Here is a 20,000-nt window from a genome sequence, read left to right as displayed (position 1 = left end):
TATAACTCACAACTGCGACTTTTTATCTCAGAATTCTGACTTTAACTCACAACTGCGACTTTTTATCTCAGAATTCTGACTTTATAACTCGCAATTGCAACTTTTTATCTCAGAATTCTGACTTTATAACTCACAACTGCGACTTTTTATCTCAGAATTCTGACTTTATATCACAACTGCGACTTTTTATCTCAGAATTCTGACTTTATATCACAACTGCGACTTTTTATCTCAGAATTCTGACTTTATAACTCACAACTGCGACTTTTTATCTCAGAATTCTGACTTTAACTCACAACTGCGACTTTTTATCTCAGAATTCTGACTTTATAACTCACAATTGCAACTTTTTATCTCAGAATTCTGACTTTAACTCACAACTGCGACTTTTTATCTCAGAATTCTGACTTTATAACTCGCAATTGCAACTTTTTATCTCAGAATTCTGACTTTATATCACGCAACTGCGACTTTTTATCTCAGAATTCTGACTTTATAACTCACAACTGCGACTTTTTATCTCAGAATTCTGACTTTATAACTCGCAATTGCAACTTTTTATCTCAGAATTCTGACTTTATAACTCACAACTGCGACTTTTTATCTCAGAATTCTGACTTTATAACTCACAACTGCGACTTTTTATCTCAGAATTCTGACTTTATAACTCACAACTGCGACTTTTTATCTCAGAATTCTGACTTTATAACTCACAACTGCGACTTTTTATCTCAGAATTCTGACTTTAACTCACAACTGCGACTTTTTATCTCAGAATTCTGACTTTATAACTCACAACTGCGACTTTTTATCTCAGAATTCTGACTTTATAACTCACAACTGCGACTTTTTATCTCAGAATTCTGACTTTATAACTCACAACTGCGACTTTTTATCTCAGAATTCTGACTTTAACTCACAACTGCGACTTTTTATCTCAGAATTCTGACTTTATAACTCGCAACTGCGACTTTTTATCTCAGAATTCTGACTTTATAACTCACAACTGCGACTTTTTATCTCAGAATTCTGACTTTATAACTCACAACTGCGACTTTTTATCTCAGAATTCTGACTTTAACTCACAACTGCGACTTTTTATCTCAGAATTCTGACTTTATAACTCACAACTGCGACTTTTTATCTCAGAATTCTGACTTTATAACTCACAACTGCGACTTTTTATCTCAGAATTCTGACTTTATAACTCACAACTGCGACTTTTTATCTCAGAATTCTGACTTTAACTCACAACTGCGACTTTTTATCTCAGAATTCTGACTTTATAACTCACAACTGCGACTTTTTATCTCAGAATTCTGACTTTAACTCACAACTGCGACTTTTTATCTCAGAATTCTGACTTTATAACTCGCAACTGCGACTTTTTATCTCAGAATTCTGACTTTATAACTCACAACTGCGACTTTTTATCTCAGAATTCTGACTTTATAACTCACAACTGCGACTTTTTATCTCAGAATTCTGACTTTAACTCACAACTGCGACTTTTTATCTCAGAATTCTGACTTTATAACTCGCAACTGCGACTTTTTATCTCAGAATTCTGACTATAACTCACAACTGCGACTTTTTATCTCAGAATTCTGACTTTATAACTCGCAATTGCGACTTTTTATCTCAGAATTCTGACTTTATAACTCACAATTGCGACTTTTTATCTCAGAATTCTGACTTTATAACTCACAACTGCGACTTTTTATCTCAGAATTCTGACTTTATAACTCACAACTGCGACTTTTTATCTCAGAATTCTGACTTTATATCACGCAACTGCGACTTTTTATCTCACAATTCTGACTTTAACTCACAACTGCGACTTTTTATCTCAGAATTCTGACTTTATAACTCGCAACTGCGACTTTTTATCTCAGAATTCTGACTATAACTCACAACTGCGACTTTTTATCTCAGAATTCTGACTTTATAACTCGCAATTGCGACTTTTTATCTCAGAATTCTGACTTTATAACTCACAATTGCGACTTTTTATCTCAGAATTCTGACTTTATAACTCACAACTGCGACTTTTTATCTCAGAATTCTGACTTTATAACTCACAACTGCGACTTTTTATCTCAGAATTCTGACTTTATAACTCACAACTGCGACTTTTTATCTCAGAATTCTGACTTTATAACTCACAACTGCGACTTTTTATCTCAGAATTCTGACTTTATATCACGCAACTGCGACTTTTTATCTCACAATTCTGACTTTATAACTCGCAATTGCAACTTTTTATCTCAGAATTCTGACTTTATAACTCGCAATTGCAACTTTTTATCTCAGAATTCTGACTTTATATCACGCAACTGCGACTTTTTATCTCAGAATTCTGACTTTATATCACGCAACTGCGACTTTTTATCTCAGAATTCTGACTTTATATCATGCAACTGCGACTTTTTATCTCAGAATTCTGACTTTAACTCACAACTGCGACTTTTTATCTCAGAATTCTGACTTTATAACTCGCAATTGTGACTTTTTATCTCAGAATTCTGACTTTATATCACGCAATTGCGACTTTTTATCTCAGAATTCTGACTTTAACTGACAACTGCGACTTTTTATCTCAGAATTCTGACTTTATAACTCGCAATTGCGACTTTTTATCTCAGAATTCTGACTTTATATCATGCAACTGCAACTTTTTATCTCAGAATTCTGACTTTATAACTCACAACTGCGACTTTTTATCTCAGAATTCTGACTTTATATCATGCAACTGCAACTTTTTATCTCAGAATTCTGACTTTAACTCACAACTGCGACTTTTTATCTCAGAATTCTGACTTTATATCATGCAACTGCAACTTTTTATCTCAGAATTCTGACTTTATAACTCACAACTGCGACTTTTTATCTCAGAATTCTGACTTTATAACTCACAACTGCGACTTTTTATCTCAGAATTCTGACTTTATATCACGCAACTGCGACTTTTTATCTCAGAATTCTGACTTTATAACTCACAACTGCGACTTTTTATCTCAGAATTCTGACTTTATAACTCACAACTGCGACTTTTTATCTCAGAATTCTGACTTTATAACTCACAACTGCGACTTTTTATCTCAGAATTCTGACTTTAACTCACAACTGCGACTTTTTCTCTCAGAATTCTGACTTTATAACTCGCAATTGCAACTTTTTATCTCAGAATTCTGACTTTATAACTCACAACTGCGACTTTTTATCTCAGAATTCTGACTTTATATCACAACTGCGACTTTTTATCTCAGAATTCTGACTTTATATCACAACTGCGACTTTTTATCTCAGAATTCTGACTTTATAACTCACAACTGCGACTTTTTATCTCAGAATTCTGACTTTAACTCACAACTGCGACTTTTTATCTCAGAATTCTGACTTTATAACTCACAATTGCAACTTTTTATCTCAGAATTCTGACTTTAACTCACAACTGCGACTTTTTATCTCAGAATTCTGACTTTATAACTCGCAATTGCAACTTTTTATCTCAGAATTCTGACTTTATATCACGCAACTGCGACTTTTTATCTCAGAATTCTGACTTTATAACTCACAACTGCGACTTTTTATCTCAGAATTCTGACTTTATAACTCGCAATTGCAACTTTTTATCTCAGAATTCTGACTTTATAACTCGCAATTGCAACTTTTTATCTCAGAATTCTGACTTTATAACTCGCAATTGCAACTTTTTATCTCAGAATTCTGACTTTATATCACGCAACTGCGACTTTTTATCTCAGAATTCTGACTTTATATCTCGCAACTGCGACTTTTTATCTCAGAATTCTGACTTTATATCATGCAACTGCGACTTTTTATCTCAGAATTCTGACTTTAACTCACAACTGCGACTTTTTATCTCAGAATTCTGACTTTATAACTCGCAATTGCGACTTTTTATCTCAGAATTCTGACTTTATATCACGCAATTGCGACTTTTTATCTCAGAATTCTGACTTTAACTGACAACTGCGACTTTTTATCTCAGAATTCTGACTTTATAACTCGCAATTGCGACTTTTTATCTCAGAATTCTGACTTTATATCATGCAACTGCAACTTTTTATCTCAGAATTCTGACTTTATAACTCACAACTGCGACTTTTTATCTCAGAATTCTGACTTTATATCATGCAACTGCAACTTTTTATCTCAGAATTCTGACTTTATAACTCACAACTGCGACTTTTTATCTCAGAATTCTGACTTTATAACTCACAACTGCGACTTTTTATCTCAGAATTCTGACTTTATATCACGCAACTGCGACTTTTTATCTCAGAATTCTGACTTTATAACTCACAACTGCGACTTTTTATCTCAGAATTCTGACTTTAACTCACAACTGCGACTTTTTATCTCAGAATTCTGACTTTAACTCACAACTGCGACTTTTTATCTCAGAATTCTGACTTTATAACTCGCAATTGCAACTTTTTATCTCAGAATTCTGACTTTATAACTCACAACTGCGACTTTTTATCTCAGAATTCTGACTTTATAACTCACAATTGCAACTTTTTATCTCAGAATTCTGACTTTAACTCACAACTGCGACTTTTTATCTCAGAATTCTGACTTTATAACTCACAACTGCGACTTTTTATCTCAGAATTCTGACTTTATAACTCACAATTGCAACTTTTTATCTCAGAATTCTGACTTTAACTCACAACTGCGACTTTTTATCTCAGAATTCTGACTTTATAACTCGCAATTGCAACTTTTTATCTCAGAATTCTGACTTTATAACTCACAACTGCGACTTTTTATCTCAGAATTCTGACTTTATATCACGCAACTGCGACTTTTTATCTCAGAATTCTGACTTTATAACTCACAACTGCGACTTTTTATCTCAGAATTCTGACTTTATAACTCGCAATTGCAACTTTTTATCTCAGAATTCTGACTTTATAACTCGCAATTGCAACTTTTTATCTCAGAATTCTGACTTTATAACTCACAATTGCGACTTTTTATCTCAGAATTCTGACTTTATAACTCGCAATTGCGACTTTTTATCTCAGAATTCTGACTTTATATCATGCAACTGCAACTTTTTATCTCAGAATTCTGACTTTATAACTCACAACTGCGACTTTTTATCTCAGAATTCTGACTTTATAACTCACAACTGCGACTTTTTATCTCAGAATTCTGACTTTAACTCACAACTGCGACTTTTTATCTCAGAATTCTGACTTTATAACTCGCAATTGCGACTTTTTATCTCAGAATTCTGACTTTATATCATGCAACTGCAACTTTTTATCTCAGAATTCTGACTTTATAACTCACAACTGCGACTTTTTATCTCAGAATTCTGACTTTATATCTCACAACTGCGACTTTTTATCTCAGAATTCTGACTTTAACTGACAACTGCGACTTTTTATCTCAGAATTCTGACTTTAACTCACAACTGCGACTTTTTATCTCAGAATTCTGACTTTATAACTCGCAATTGCGACTTTTTATCTCAGAATTCTGACTTTATATCATGCAACTGCAACTTTTTATCTCAGAATTCTGACTTTATAACTCACAACTGCGACTTTTTATCTCAGAATTCTGACTTTATAACTCGCAATTGCGACTTTTTATCTCAGAATTCTGACTTTAACTGACAACTGCGACTTTTTATCTCAGAATTCTGACTTTATAACTCGCAATTGCGACTTTTTATCTCAGAATTCTGACTTTATATCATGCAATTGCGACCTTTTATCTCAGAATTCTGACTTTTACTCACAACTGCGACTTTTTATCTCAGAATTCTGACTTTATAACTCACAACTGCGACTTTTTATCTCAGAATTCTGACTTTATAACTCGCAATTGCGACCTTTTATCTCAGAATTCTGACTTTAACTCACAACTGCGACTTTTTATCTCAGAATTCTGACTTTATAACTCGCAACTGCCAAGATTGCGACTTTTTATCTCAGAATTCTGACTTTAAAACTCGCAATTGTGACTTTTTATCACAGAATTCTGACTTTATAACTCACAACTGTCAAGATTGCGACTTTTTATCTCAGAATTCTGACTTTAACTCACAACTGCGACTTTTTTTCCTCAGAATTCTGACTTTATAACTCGCTATTGTGAGAAAAAAAGTCGCAAACTCTTTTTATTTTTTTTATTTAGTGGCGGAAACGGGCTTCCATACGATTCTGAATAGACAACTGAACAAAATTCATTTGACTCAATGACTCAAAGACTTTCATTAATGAATAATTTAATGACAAAGGTTTAATAGACAGAGCCGAATCGTTCCCAGTGTCGAGCAGATTCATATTGATAAGAGTAATAATAATAATCATATGCTGATGAGTGTTTTGTGTGATGCAGAGAGCAGTGGTCAGATGAAAGTGTTTTTGCCCAATAAGCTGTTGGAGTGTTTGCCCCGCACCACTACTCTGCCCAAAGAGAGACTGCGCTGGAACACAAACGAGGTGCCACTACAGCTCTTACTTCTACATGTTCTGTGTTTTAGTCGTTTTTATTAGTGTTTCTAAAGGCCTAAGATCATTCAGTCCATAAAAAGAAACACAAAACGTGTGGTAATCGAAAAAAAAGTTTATAAAAATATTGAATCCAGTACAAGTTATTTAAAATGCCGGGTCGTTTTTGACCCGGACATAACGAGGTAAAATACACTTTAAGTTTGGATAGTGCATTTTCATGACCATTCTCAAAGTTAAGGGGTTAAACTTTTTTAACTTCAGCCAAGTGTCATCTTTAAAACGAGACCAATCTGTGCTCCAAAACATTCACGATTTATTAACTAGAAAAATAAACCCTCTTCAGGTCCAAATGACTGGATTATAATGTACGCTTGCTCGTTTGTTTGTTTGTGTTTCAGGAAATCGCGTCCTTCCTGATTTCTTTTGACAGACATGACGAGTGGCTGTCCTGCAGCCTTAAGACCAGGTCAGTTGTGTGTTTGTGGGATTGTGAGATCCAGTCATTGTGATAATAATGTGCACTGATGAATAACTTCACTATCACTGCAATAAATTAGGTTTTTACTTCACATTCTTGACCCTCTGGTGCTCTTCAGTCATTTTTTAGGATTTTTAGGATCCGAGCACCGATGGTGTTCGGCCTATTATTACTCTTCTCTGAAATGAATCGCATTTTTTAGGGCCTAAACATGCTCGAAAACTCATGAAACATTGCACAGGCGTCAGAAGTGCTGAACATTTACATCTGTAATGGGTTTCAGAATTAGTCGTGGCAAAGTGGCTCAATAGCGCCACCTACAAAATTTCAATTAAATGCTGTTCGCGCTACGTTTCACGTACAGGTACGAAATTTGGTAGATGCATATAACAGCCCAATATCTACAAAAAGTCCATTGGGAGCAACATCTGAAACCCAACAGGAAGTGAGATATTTTGAATTGAACATCATGGACATGGTTCGATAAGGTTAAATGGTCCTGAAAAACACTTGTGCTCCTCGCGTCAAAAATGAGCGCATTGGAAACAAATGGAGAATTAATTTACTGCAGCCAAAAAAAACTCCCTGAACGCTCATTTATTGAGATATCAAGCTTAAATTTGGAACACGACTTCTTTAGATCATGGCATTGAGTATTTGTATTACGTGTTTTGGATAATACATATTTCATATAAAAACTGAAAATAGTAATTTTGCGCATTTTCATAGCAATAAACGTAAAATTCTTTCATGTTTTTAAACAGTTTTCACTTCAGCAATAATCTACCAAGCGTCGTCTTTAAAACAAGACCGAACTTCAATCTGAGATCCAAAACATTCAAGATTTATGACGGTTTAAGCTGGAAATGGAATTTTCAGGTCTAATAAATGGATTATAAACTACTGCATACATAATTTAGTACCATAATATCCCCTAAAAATACAAAATGTTAAATTAAAAACATTGGACTAAAATATAGTACATTTGTTTCATTTTAAAAAAATTATTCAAAATTGTCGGCTAAATTGTCAAACAGTGTTACAGTGTTAATTTTGACAGCAAATTTTGATTTAGTTTTAGTCATATTTTAGTCACCTGAATTGGGGGCCAAGCACCGAAGGTGCGGAGGCTCCTATTGAAATCGTTAGATTTCTTCTTCTTATTATTATTATTCCGCCGTTGAAGTCTATGGCAGCCCATAGAACCGCTTGTGGGAAAGTTATGAAATTTGGCACACAGACAGAGGACTGGCCCAACATTAACCACACCAATTTTGGAGTCTCTAAAACAATCCCTCTAGCACCACCTCCTGTCCAAAGTTTCATTCAGGTTTATGCAAATAACTTTTGAACCCAAAGGGATAGAAACAAAATTTCGCCATTTAGAATTTTCCGAAAAGCCTACTTTTGCGAACTCCTCCTAGGACGTTGCTCTGATTTTCACAAAAATTGAACCAGATCATCTTCAGGCCATGCTGACAAAAATTTATGGAATTCAAGTTGATTCGTCAAATAGTGTTTGATAAATGCGCGAACACATTTTACGTAGCGGTTGCGAAAATACACTTAAGGTTATATCTCCGCAACGCTTTATCGTATTCAAACTAAACTTAGTACATGTCCTCACAAGCATGACCTGAGGCAACCTGCAGTGTTTTGGCGCAGCGCCACCTACTTGTCCGGAGATAAGAAAAATTGCTATTTTTGCTTATAACTTCTGAACCGTTTGTCCAAAAGTGGTCTCGTTAGATTCAGGACGGAATGCCGAGTCGTCTGATATCCAATTTTACCATATCGCCATTTTGGCTGTCGGCCATTTTGAATTATGTGCCAAAATGCTGTATTTTATGAACATATGAACGGATTGTTACGAAACTAGGTATGGTCATCAGCACGATGAAGGAGCCTGAGAAGTTTTGAAACCGCGCCTTTTTTTGTCTCCTGAATCCTTGCCGAGTCCAACGATACCAGACTTGCCAGGTTTCGGCGTATGGTTTGTGTAGTGTGGTAATTTCGCACTTATAAAATGTTAGCTGATATCTTCGAAACCGCTAGTTCGATTGAGACAAAACCAGCGTCAGAAGTTCTGAAACATAGGTCGATAGCTATACGCTAATGCCCAAATGTCAAAATATTGATAGTAAGGGGGAGTAAAATCCAGTCAAAGTCAGGTGTCAGTCATTTTTTATGTGTTTTTTCATATAAACGTCTATAACATATATATTTTCACCAAAATTGACACACGTGTATGGGCTCACTCCGAGGACACATTAAAAAGTTGTAGGATTGAGCCTTTTGGTGGCGCTATAATAGAACAAAACATGAAATTCACATAGACTACGATGCATTTTTCAGCCTTTGTGCCTAAAATAATCTTAAAATGTGTTTAATTGCTCATTGCTGCGGTTTATCTGACACTCCCAGCCATTTTGGCATGTTTTGTCTTCTTCTTTGCGCTTGGGTCCGATAATGGCTGCTTGTTGTTTTTAGTTTTAGTCGACTCAAATCTAACGAGTTTAGTTCAATTGTAATGCATTCATTGAGCATTTAAGCGTTACATAACCGACTGAATACATGTCAATACTGACATTTGGACAAAATTCCAGTGCAAAAATACACTAAAAGTGAAAAAATGTCGTTGACGAAATGAACACTGGTCTGTTATTAGGAGTGCGATCCGATACGATAACCGATAATTCTCTATATTTGAAAGCCGATAACCAATAACTCTCTATATTTGAAAGCCAATAACCAATAATTCTCTATATTTGAAAGCCGATAACCAATAATTCTCTATATTTGAAAGCCAATAACCGATAATTCTCTATATTTGAAAGCCAATAACCAATAATTCTCTATATTTGAAAGCCAATAACCAATAATTCTCTATATTTGAAAGCCGATAACCAATAATTCTCTATATTTGAAAGCCAATAACCGATAATTCTCTATATTTGAAAGCCAATAACCGATAATTCTCTATATTTGAAAGCCGATAACCGATAACTCTATATTTGAAAGCCAATAACCAATAATTCTCTATATTTGAAAGCCAATAACCGATAATTCTCTATATTTGAAAGCCAATAACCGATAATTCTCTATATTTGAAAGCCAATAACCAATAATTCTCTATATTTGAAAGCCAATAACCGATAATTCTCTATATTTGAAAGCCGATAACCGATATATTGGCCAATAAATCTAAAACCAGATTTTTATATCATTTTTGATAGCCTGATTACAAAAACAAAGGTCTCAGCATTAAAAACCCACGTCCCAAACACACAATTATGATGCTCTCGTTATAATTTTATGTCAGAATTCACTGTATTTTCCTGTTTTGAAGTGTTTCCAATCAAATTTCCGTTATGGGGAACAGGAAATAGTAACTGAAATGGATGTTTTGTTTGCGCGTTCAGGCCACAGAACGGTTCGATCATCCTGTACAATCGCAAGAAGGTAAAATACCGGAAAGATGGATATTGCTGGAAGAAGAGAAAAGACGGAAAGACGACAAGAGAGGATCACATGAAGCTGAAGGTTCAGGGCATGGAGGTGAGAGCGCCACCTTCAGCTCAAAACACGCACGGGGTATTTTTGTGAAAGAAGTCTCTCGTGCTCACCAGGGCTAACACACGGTAATATTGTGAATGTGATGATATAGCGGCTCACACTTCTCTGTTTCTTTGACACAGTGTCTTTACGGTTGTTATGTTCATTCCTCCATCGTCCCAACATTCCACAGGAGATGCTATTGGCTGCTGCAGGTTAGTTATGATCCATCACAAATCTATCCAATCAGAAGCCAGGATGAATGCATGTATTACTATAACTGTGTGTGTGTGTGTGTGTTTGCAGAACCCAGACATTGTGCTTGTTCACTACCTGAACGTGCCCTCGCTGGAGGACAGTGTGAAGTCATGTGGCCCGGTGTCCTGTGCTCTGACCGATCGGCGGGACAGTCTGCGCTGGAGCCGAGACGAACTGCTGTCGCAACTCAAACCCATGTGTGAGTGACCAATCACACGCCTGATCTATGAGTGATCAACCAATCACACGCCTGATCTATGAGCGATCGTTCTGTCACACGCCTGATCTATGAGCGATTGACCAATCACACGCCTGATCTATGAGCGATCGACCAATCACACGCCTGATCTATGAGCGATCGACCAATCACACACCTGATCTATGAGCGATCGACCAATCACACGCCTGATCTATGAGCGATCGACCAATCACACGCCTGATCTATGAGCAATCGACCAATCACACGCCTGATCTATGAGCGATCGACCAATCACACACCTGATCTATGAGCGATTGACCAATCACACGCCTGATCTATGAGCGATCGACCAATCACACGCCTGATCTATGAGCGATCGACCAATCACACACCTGATCTATGAGCGATCGACCAATCACACGCCTGATCTATGAGCGATCGACCAATCACACACCTGATCTATGAGCGATTGACCAATCACACGCCTGATCTTTAAGTGGTCGACCAATCACACGCCTGATCTTTGAGCGATTGACCAATCACACGCCTGATCTATGAGTGATCGACCAATCATCTGCCTGATCTATGAGCGATTGACCAATCACACGCCTGATCTATGAGCGATTGACCAATCACACGCCTGATCTATGAGCGATTGACCAATCACACGCCTGATCTATGAGCGATCGACCAATCACACGCCTGATCTTTAAGTGGTCGACCAATCACACGCCTGATCTTTGAGCGATTGACCAATCACACGCCTGATCTATGAGTGATCGACCAATCACACGCCTGATCTATGAGTGATCGACCAATCATCTGCCTGATCTATGAGTGATCGACCAATCATCTGCCTGATCTATGAGCGATTGACCAATCATCCGCCTGATCTATGAGCGATTGACCAATCACACGCCTGCTAAATGAGTGTATGTACTCAGTGTGTGTGTGTGTGTGTGTGTGTGTGTGTGTGTTTAGTCAACAGTATGAAATGGTCTTGTGGAGGCAATGGTGCTGTGGATCTCTCCGTGGAGCAGATGGTGCAACAGATCCTGGAAACCCAACAGACCAAACCACAACCACGAACACACACCTGCCTCTGCGGTAACTCACACACTCTTTCTGTGCACAACAAGCTTTAAATACTGACCAGTGGTGTTTCCAAAACATTCTTACGTTTTAATCAAGGCATTGTTTTTATGTTTATTTAGGTTTTTTTTGGATCAACTATTCTTTTTTTTGTCTAATGACCATCATTTTTATAATATAAAAATTATATAGACATTTAAAAATTACATAAACAAAAAAATACTCAAACTTAAAAATGAACACAAAATTACTCAAACATACAATTTACACATTTGATGTATAATTCTTACTAAAACGTATATCAAATTAATAAAAATTATATAGACATATTAAGAAAAAAGAATAAAAATTACAAACAAAAATTACTAAAATTTAAAATGAAACCTATTAATAAAATACTTTCATGAAATGAAATACATTTTTGTATAACATGTTTATTGAGTTTATATGATTTACACATTTGATGTACGAAAATAACAAAAACTTAAATCAAAGTAATAAAAATGTATATAGACATTAAAAAAATACCAAATATAAAAAAAAAAGGGAAAAAAAAATGTAGAACTGAAAATAAAAAAATTAATTAAATACATTTATGATATAAAATATATATTTTTATTGAATTTATACAATTTACACATTTGGTGTATGAAAATAACTGAAACTAAAAATTTATAAAAATTATACAGACATATTAAAAAAAACAAATACAAATTACAAACAGAACGATTACTAAAACTTAAAATGAAAACTATTAATGAAATACGTTTTTGAACACATCTTTATTGAATTTATACAATTTACACATTTGATGTACAAAAATAACTAAAACTTAAAATTAATAAAAAATTATACTTACATTTTAAAAATAAAACAAACAAAAATGACAAAAAATGTAAAACTGAAAATAAAAACTAAACGAAATACATTTTTGTATAACTTCTTAATTTATGTAATTTACACATTTGATGCACAAAAATAACTAAAACTAAAATAAAATTAATAAAAAGTATATAGACAATTATAAAAACAAATAAAATGATAATCCATTTAAAATTAAAATAAAAAATATGAATGAAATACTTTTATGAAATCAAATATTTTATTTTTACATATCTTTATTGAATTTATACAATTTACACATTTGATGTATGAAAATAACTAATACTTAAAACTAATAAAAAGTATATATACTTTAAAAAAACAACAAATAAAAACGACAAACACAAAAAAATATTAAAACTGAAAATAATTTTTTTGAATGCAATACATTTTTTAACATATTTGTATTGAATTTATACAATTTACACATTTGATGTACGAAAATAACTAAAACTTAAATAAAATTAATACAAATTTTATAGACATTAAAAACTAATAAAAATGATAATAAAAAAAAAATTGAATGAAATACATTTATGAAATAAATTAAATGTTTTAACACATCTTTATTGAATTTATACAATGAACACATTTTATGTGTAATGATAACTAAAACCTAAATAAAATTAATAAAATGTATATAGACATAAAAAACAAATACAAATGACAAACACAAAAATTATTAAAACTGAAAATAAAAACTATGGAATACATTTTATAACACATCTTTATTGAATTGATGTAATATACACATTTGATGTACAAAAATAACTAAAACTAAAATAAAATTAATTAAAAGTATATAGACATTTAAAAAATAAAAATGACAATACATATAAAACTATTTTTTGAGCATATCTTTATTGAATTTATGCAATTTACACATTGCTAACTTTAATTGAACTCTCTTCATTTAAATAAATAAACAAAAAAATATATATACAGTCATAAAAAATTTACATTTATGTCATACTTTCCTCATAAACATATACTCCATAACTTCACACTTCCAGAGCTAATAAATAAAACTTATGAACAATGTTCCCAAGGTATTTGAAACTTAAATGAAATACGTTTTAAAATGTATTAAAAAAGAAGACTTAACTTAAACTGTAATAATATTTCACAATATTACAAAATTAATTTACACATTTGATGTACAAAAAATACTAAAACTTAAATAAAATTAATACAAATTATATAGACATAAAAAAACAAAAAAATGACAAACACAAATTATTAAAACTGAAAATAAAAACTATGAATGGAATACATTTTATAACACATCTTTATTGAATTTATGTAATATACACGTTTGATGTACAAAAATAACTAAAACTAAAATAAAATTAATTCAAATTATATAGACATAAAAAAACTAATAAAAATGATAATAAAAAAAAACTATGAATGAAATAGATTTATGAAATAAATTAAATGTTTTAACACATCTTTATTGAATTTATACAATTTACACATTTGATGTACAAAAATAACTAAAACTAAGATACAATTAATACAAATTATATAGACATAAAATAACAAATAAAAATGATAATAAATAAACACAAAAATAAAAATATACAGACAAAAAATGATTTAAACTGAAAATAAAAACTATTAATGGAATAATTTTTTTAACTTATTTTTATTGAATTTATACAATTTACACATTTGATGTACAAAAATAACTAAAACTTAAAATTAATAAAAATTATACAGACATTTAAAAAACTAAAAAATTACAAACAACAAATTACTAAAACTTAAAATAAAAACTATTAATGAAATACATTTATGAAATGCAATAAAAAAAAGTTTTAACGTATCTTTATTGAATTTATACAATTTACACATTGCTTGCTTATTTGAACTCTTCATTTAAATAAATAAACTAAAAATATACAGACATAAAAAATTATTAAAACTGAAAATAAAAACTATTAAAGGAATACATTTTTTAACGTATCTTTATTGAATTTATACAATTTACACATTTGATGTACAAAAAAAACTAAAACTTAAAATTAATAAAAATTATACAGACATTTAAAAAACAAAAAAATTACAAACAAAAAATTACTAAAACTTAAAATAAAAACTATTAATGAAATACATTTATGAAATGCAATAAAAAAAAGTTTTAACGTATCTTTATTGAATTTATACAATTTACACATTTGATGTACAAAAAAAACTAAAACTTAAAATTAATACAAATTATATAAACATTTAAAAAACTAAAAAATTACAAACAAAAAAATTACTAAAACTTAAAATAAAAGCTATTAATGAAATACCTTATGAAATGCAATAAAACATTTTTAACAAATCTTTATTGAATTTACATAATTTACACATTACTTAATTGAACTTTCTTCATTTAAATAAATAAACAAAAAATAAAAATATACAGGCATAAATAAATTAACATTTATGTCATACTTTCCTCATAAACATAACTTCCCACACCCAGAGCTAATAGATAAAACTTATGAACAATGTTCCCAAGGTATTTGAAACGTAAATTAAATACATTTTAAAATATTATATTTCACAATATTACAGTTTTTATTGTATTTTCTATCAGGCTTTTGAACAATAGTTAATAGATGACGTGTTTTCCCGCAGCATCTCCCGGATCCAACATTCCTCACCGCTGCAACAGCACAAAACATCGCATCATCTCCCCCAAACTGCCCGCCCCTTACCCCGCCCTCACGGAGCTGCAGAATCTGGCCAATGAGGGCTCAGAGGTGGGGCAAGAGGCGGGGCCTGGCGATGCTTTGGTTGCTGTCGTGCCTTCAGAGAGGAAGCAGGTGGAGGATGGCGGGCGGGTCGAGGACATGGTGGGCGTGGCTTCACCGTGCTCCGCCTCTTCCTCGTCCTCTTCGAGTCCGCCCCAAACGCAGCGCGCACCGACCATCGCTCTGAGCAACGGAAATGGCTTCCAGCGGGGCGGATTGGCGGCGGTGGCGCTGCCGCAGAACGCGGTCATCGTCATGACGACGGCGACGCCCGTGCGGCGTGGATGTGGGGAGGAGTCAAACGGCGAGATTGGGTCCACCCGACTATCGCTCACTCGAGCCGGCGGACGGTTAGTTTTGTCTCCTGTCCCGGCCAAACAAGACACGCCCTCCCCGCCAAACTCCGCCTCCCCACCGAGCCCCGTACCGCCAAATCAGGGCGTGGCCACGCTGTCACTCACTCTCCTTCCCAGCCCTGTGATTGGAGGACTGCTGCTGACCGACCGCATTGTCCCAGAAGCCCCCGGGGCGCTTCTACACCCGTCGTCCCCTTCGCCCTCGCTGCTTCCCTTCGACCCCGATTCCTTCCTCAACAGCCCCAAACAGGGCCAGACCTACGGAGGCCCCGCCCTCACGCCCAACTCCGCCTCCTCGTCCCCGTCTCCGCCTCCTTCCACATCTCCTCAGCCTCCGTCTCTCGCTCTGTCTCTTTCCCCCCCGTCGTCTCTGTCTTCCCTCTCTTCCGAGATGGAGAGGAAGAGTATTCCAGGTCATCCCGCCTCCAGTCCGACCTCGCTCTCGTTTTCGCGTACGATGTATCTGGAGACGTCTTTAGGGCTGGATTCGTTGAGCCCTTCGCTTTCTGCCCCGCCCACTGACGGTAGAGCTCCTCCCACCGGATTCGATGCACAAACCCCGCCCGGTCATCTACTGACCAATCAGCTCTCTCCTTCCCGACTGGCAGCCGCCAACACAACGACTGAAATGATACCCTCCCTCGAAATGCTGGCGACCAATCAGCTGCCTCCGGAAGGAGAAAAGGCGGAGCTTAGTCTTTTAGCAACGCACTCCATGTGCATTCAACCCCAGAGTCTGACTCCGCCCCCAGCCACGCCCACAAACGTGACTCCCATACAGGTGAAGGAGGAGCAGTCTCCGCCCACTCATTTCGATTCAGACGTGACGCCCATGGACACCACCCACTGCGCCCATATAGACGGCGAGGAGGCGGGGCTTACGTTTGACTCCACCTTCCCTGACCTAATATCTGAGCTGATCACCGAGGAGACGGTCAGCCCCTCCCCCGCCCCAGCTCCGCCCCTTTACCCCATCAGGTACATGGTTCCGCCTCCCTCGACGCCCTCCGCCTCGTTCTTGCCCTTCCCGCTCCTGACGAACGGCCTCTCTCCGGAGGAATCCCAGCGCCTGGCCAACATCACAGACTTCTCCCCAGAGTGGTCGTACCCGGAGGTAGGAATACGTTACGTCACTTTTTTTTAAATAACTGCAAAATAAAACAAACATTATTTTCTGATTTTTTTCACACACCAGCTTTTTTTTCACACCAGTTTTTTTCGCCAGCGTTGTTATGGCCTAAATTAATACATGATTGATTAACTTATTCTAACATTTTTCTTTAACATTCTCTTTCTAACATTTTTCAATGTACATTTATGAAATGCACTTTCTGTAAATAAATTTGAATTGAATTTAATTGAACACACACACACACTCTCGCACACATACTCACAAACACACACACATACTCACAAACACATACTCATACACACACATACACACACATACTCACACACACACACACACACACACACACACACACACGTACTCACTCACACACACACTCTCACACACATACTCACAAACACACACACTCTCACGCACACACACACACACACACACACACACACACACACACACACACACACACACACACACACACACACACACACACACACACACACACACACACACACACACACACACTCTCACACACACACACACACACATACTCATATACACACACACATACTCATATACACACACACACACACACATATTAACAAACTCCTATGTTAGAAGCGAATAATGTATTTGACGGCCCTAGTGATACTGTGTGTGTGTGTGTGTGTGTGTGTGTGTGTCCCTCTGGTTCAGGGAGGAGTGAAGGTGCTGATCACTGGCCCCTGGGCGGAGACAGACGGCCGATACTCGTGTGTGTTCGATCAGAGCCGAGTTCCTGCTTCTCTCATCCAGCCGGGCGTCCTGCGCTGTTATTGTCCAGGTGAGCAGCTCAGTCTCACACACGGCCAGACGGGGGCGCTCACGGCTTCAGTCTGAGAGAAACACACACACACACACACACACACACACACACACACACACACACACACACACACACACACACACACACACACACACACACACACACACACACACACACACACACACACACACACACACACACACACACACACACACACACACACACACAAGTGAAGACTCTAACTATAATTAACCCTGAATTGGGTTAATGGAAACGCTACTTTAAAACTAGTGTGAGAGAGTGTGTGTGTGTGTGAGTGTGTGAGAGTGTGTGAGAGTGTGTGAGAGTGTGTGAGAGTGTGTGAGAGTGTGTGTGAGTGTGTGTGAGTGTGTGTGAGTGTGTGTGAGTGTGTGTGAGTGTGTGTGAGAGTGTGTGAGAGTGTGTGAGAGTGTGTGAGAGTGTGTGAGTGTGTGAGTGTGTGTGAGTGTGTGAGTGTGTGTGTGAGTGTGTGAGTGTGTGAGTGTGTGTGAGTGTGTGTGAGTGTGTGTGAGTGTGTGTGAGTGTGTGTGTGTGAGTGTGTGTGTGTGTGTGTGTGTGTGTGTGTGTGTGTGTGTGTGTGTGTGAGTGTGTGTGAGTGTGTGTGAGTGAGTGAGTGAGTGTGTGTGAGTGTGTGTGTGTGTGTGTGTGAGTGTGTGTGAGTGTGTGTGAGTGTGTGTGAGTGTGTGTGAGAGAGTGTGTGTGTGTGTGTGTGTGTGAGTGTGTGTGAGAGTGTGTGAGTGTGTGTGTGAGAGAGACTGTGTGTGTGTGAGTGTGAGAGAGAGAGTGTGTGGGCCCAATCTTGCACTCAGCGCAATTGACTTTGTACACCGACGCATGTGTCATTCCTATTTTGCACCCGCGCAAAGCGCGCTTTTCCCTCCACAGAAGCACGTCGCTAAACTAGTGAATGCACTTGCGCTCCCTGGGCGGGTCAGCGCAAAAAAGGAGGCGTGTTCCGGCGCAAACAATCCCTGGTGCTATTTTGCTGTTCCATTAAACAATTGCGCCACTGACCAGAAAAAACCTAGTCTAAAGTCAGTGGCGCGTTGTTCATTATGCTATTTTAAGGGCGCATGCTTGACCATAATGTATAGCGTGCACAACGCGCATACACTTTGCTCATGTAATCTACACAGATGCAACAGTTATTTTTGCAAATCATAAATTGTTACACTAAAAAATATTAACACATGAGATGACGGAAATCATTGTGGTGTGCCACGAAGATGTGAAAAAATAGGCATAAATCTAGCTTACAAATTATTCAGGCTAATTGTAGTCTAATAATTAAGGATAAGACCTGTTTGCCCAATAGTGGCAAGACATATATGTATATAAGGACATCTGACAAATTGGTTTGTCCGTCAAGAACCAGGAAAAAAAATCGGTGAGGGTGGACGCAGCGATGTCCTCTGCTGGCGTCAGGTCCTGAGTCGAGGCAGATCCACCTCCCGTTACACGGCGTGCCCGATTGATGCTGGCAAGCTTGGACTTTCCCCGTCTTCTGATGTCATTGTAGCGCTTGCGGCACTGGTGCGACGTCCTGGGGATGCCAGCTGATGAAACAATTGTGGCTATTTCCTCCCACGCCTGTTTAACCGACGCTATTTTGGGTGGGTTTCTCCCATCCCCATACAACACAACTTCTCTGTCTTTCACTGCTCTTACAAGCACATCAGTCTCCTCGGCTGTGAACCGCTCCTGGCGTGCGCCTGGTAAATACGCCATAATAATAGCAATCCATAATGGAACTTGCGCACCTGCTTTTACAGGGAATGTTGGATGACGCTCTGATTGGTTTATTCACGTTACGCCCAAACCACACCTATGAATAATGAAGCTACTTCAGACCAACCCATTTTAGATTTGCGCCGGGCGCAAGAGCCATTTATCCCGCCGGGAAAATAGCAACAGCGCCGAGACCCGCCCACAAAGTTACTTGCGCTTCGCGCTTTGACACTTGCGT

At 36.7% G+C, this 20,000-nt stretch overlaps 1 protein-coding gene across 1 annotated transcript in view; it reads left to right on the top strand.

The window, feature by feature from the left end:
* Window positions 1-20,000, top strand: part of camta2 (calmodulin binding transcription activator 2) — a 58,983-nt gene that overhangs the window by 9,720 nt on the left and 29,263 nt on the right. Inside the window, exons 3-10 of the mRNA XM_079803014.1 lie at window positions 6,385-6,488; window positions 6,899-6,966; window positions 10,401-10,536; window positions 10,677-10,748; window positions 10,840-10,990; window positions 11,972-12,097; window positions 15,596-17,181; window positions 17,887-18,013. Coding sequence (XP_079659140.1) covers window positions 6,385-6,488; window positions 6,899-6,966; window positions 10,401-10,536; window positions 10,677-10,748; window positions 10,840-10,990; window positions 11,972-12,097; window positions 15,596-17,181; window positions 17,887-18,013 — 2,370 coding nt within the window. The remainder of the gene's footprint in view (window positions 1-6,384; window positions 6,489-6,898; window positions 6,967-10,400; window positions 10,537-10,676; window positions 10,749-10,839; window positions 10,991-11,971; window positions 12,098-15,595; window positions 17,182-17,886; window positions 18,014-20,000) is intronic.

The sequence above is a fragment of the Gobio gobio genome (genome assembly GCF_949357685.1).
Source record: "Gobio gobio genome assembly, chromosome: 21".
NCBI classification, from domain to species: Eukaryota; Metazoa; Chordata; class Actinopteri; order Cypriniformes; family Gobionidae; genus Gobio; species Gobio gobio.
This window is presented reverse-complemented; position numbering and strand designations above follow the sequence as displayed.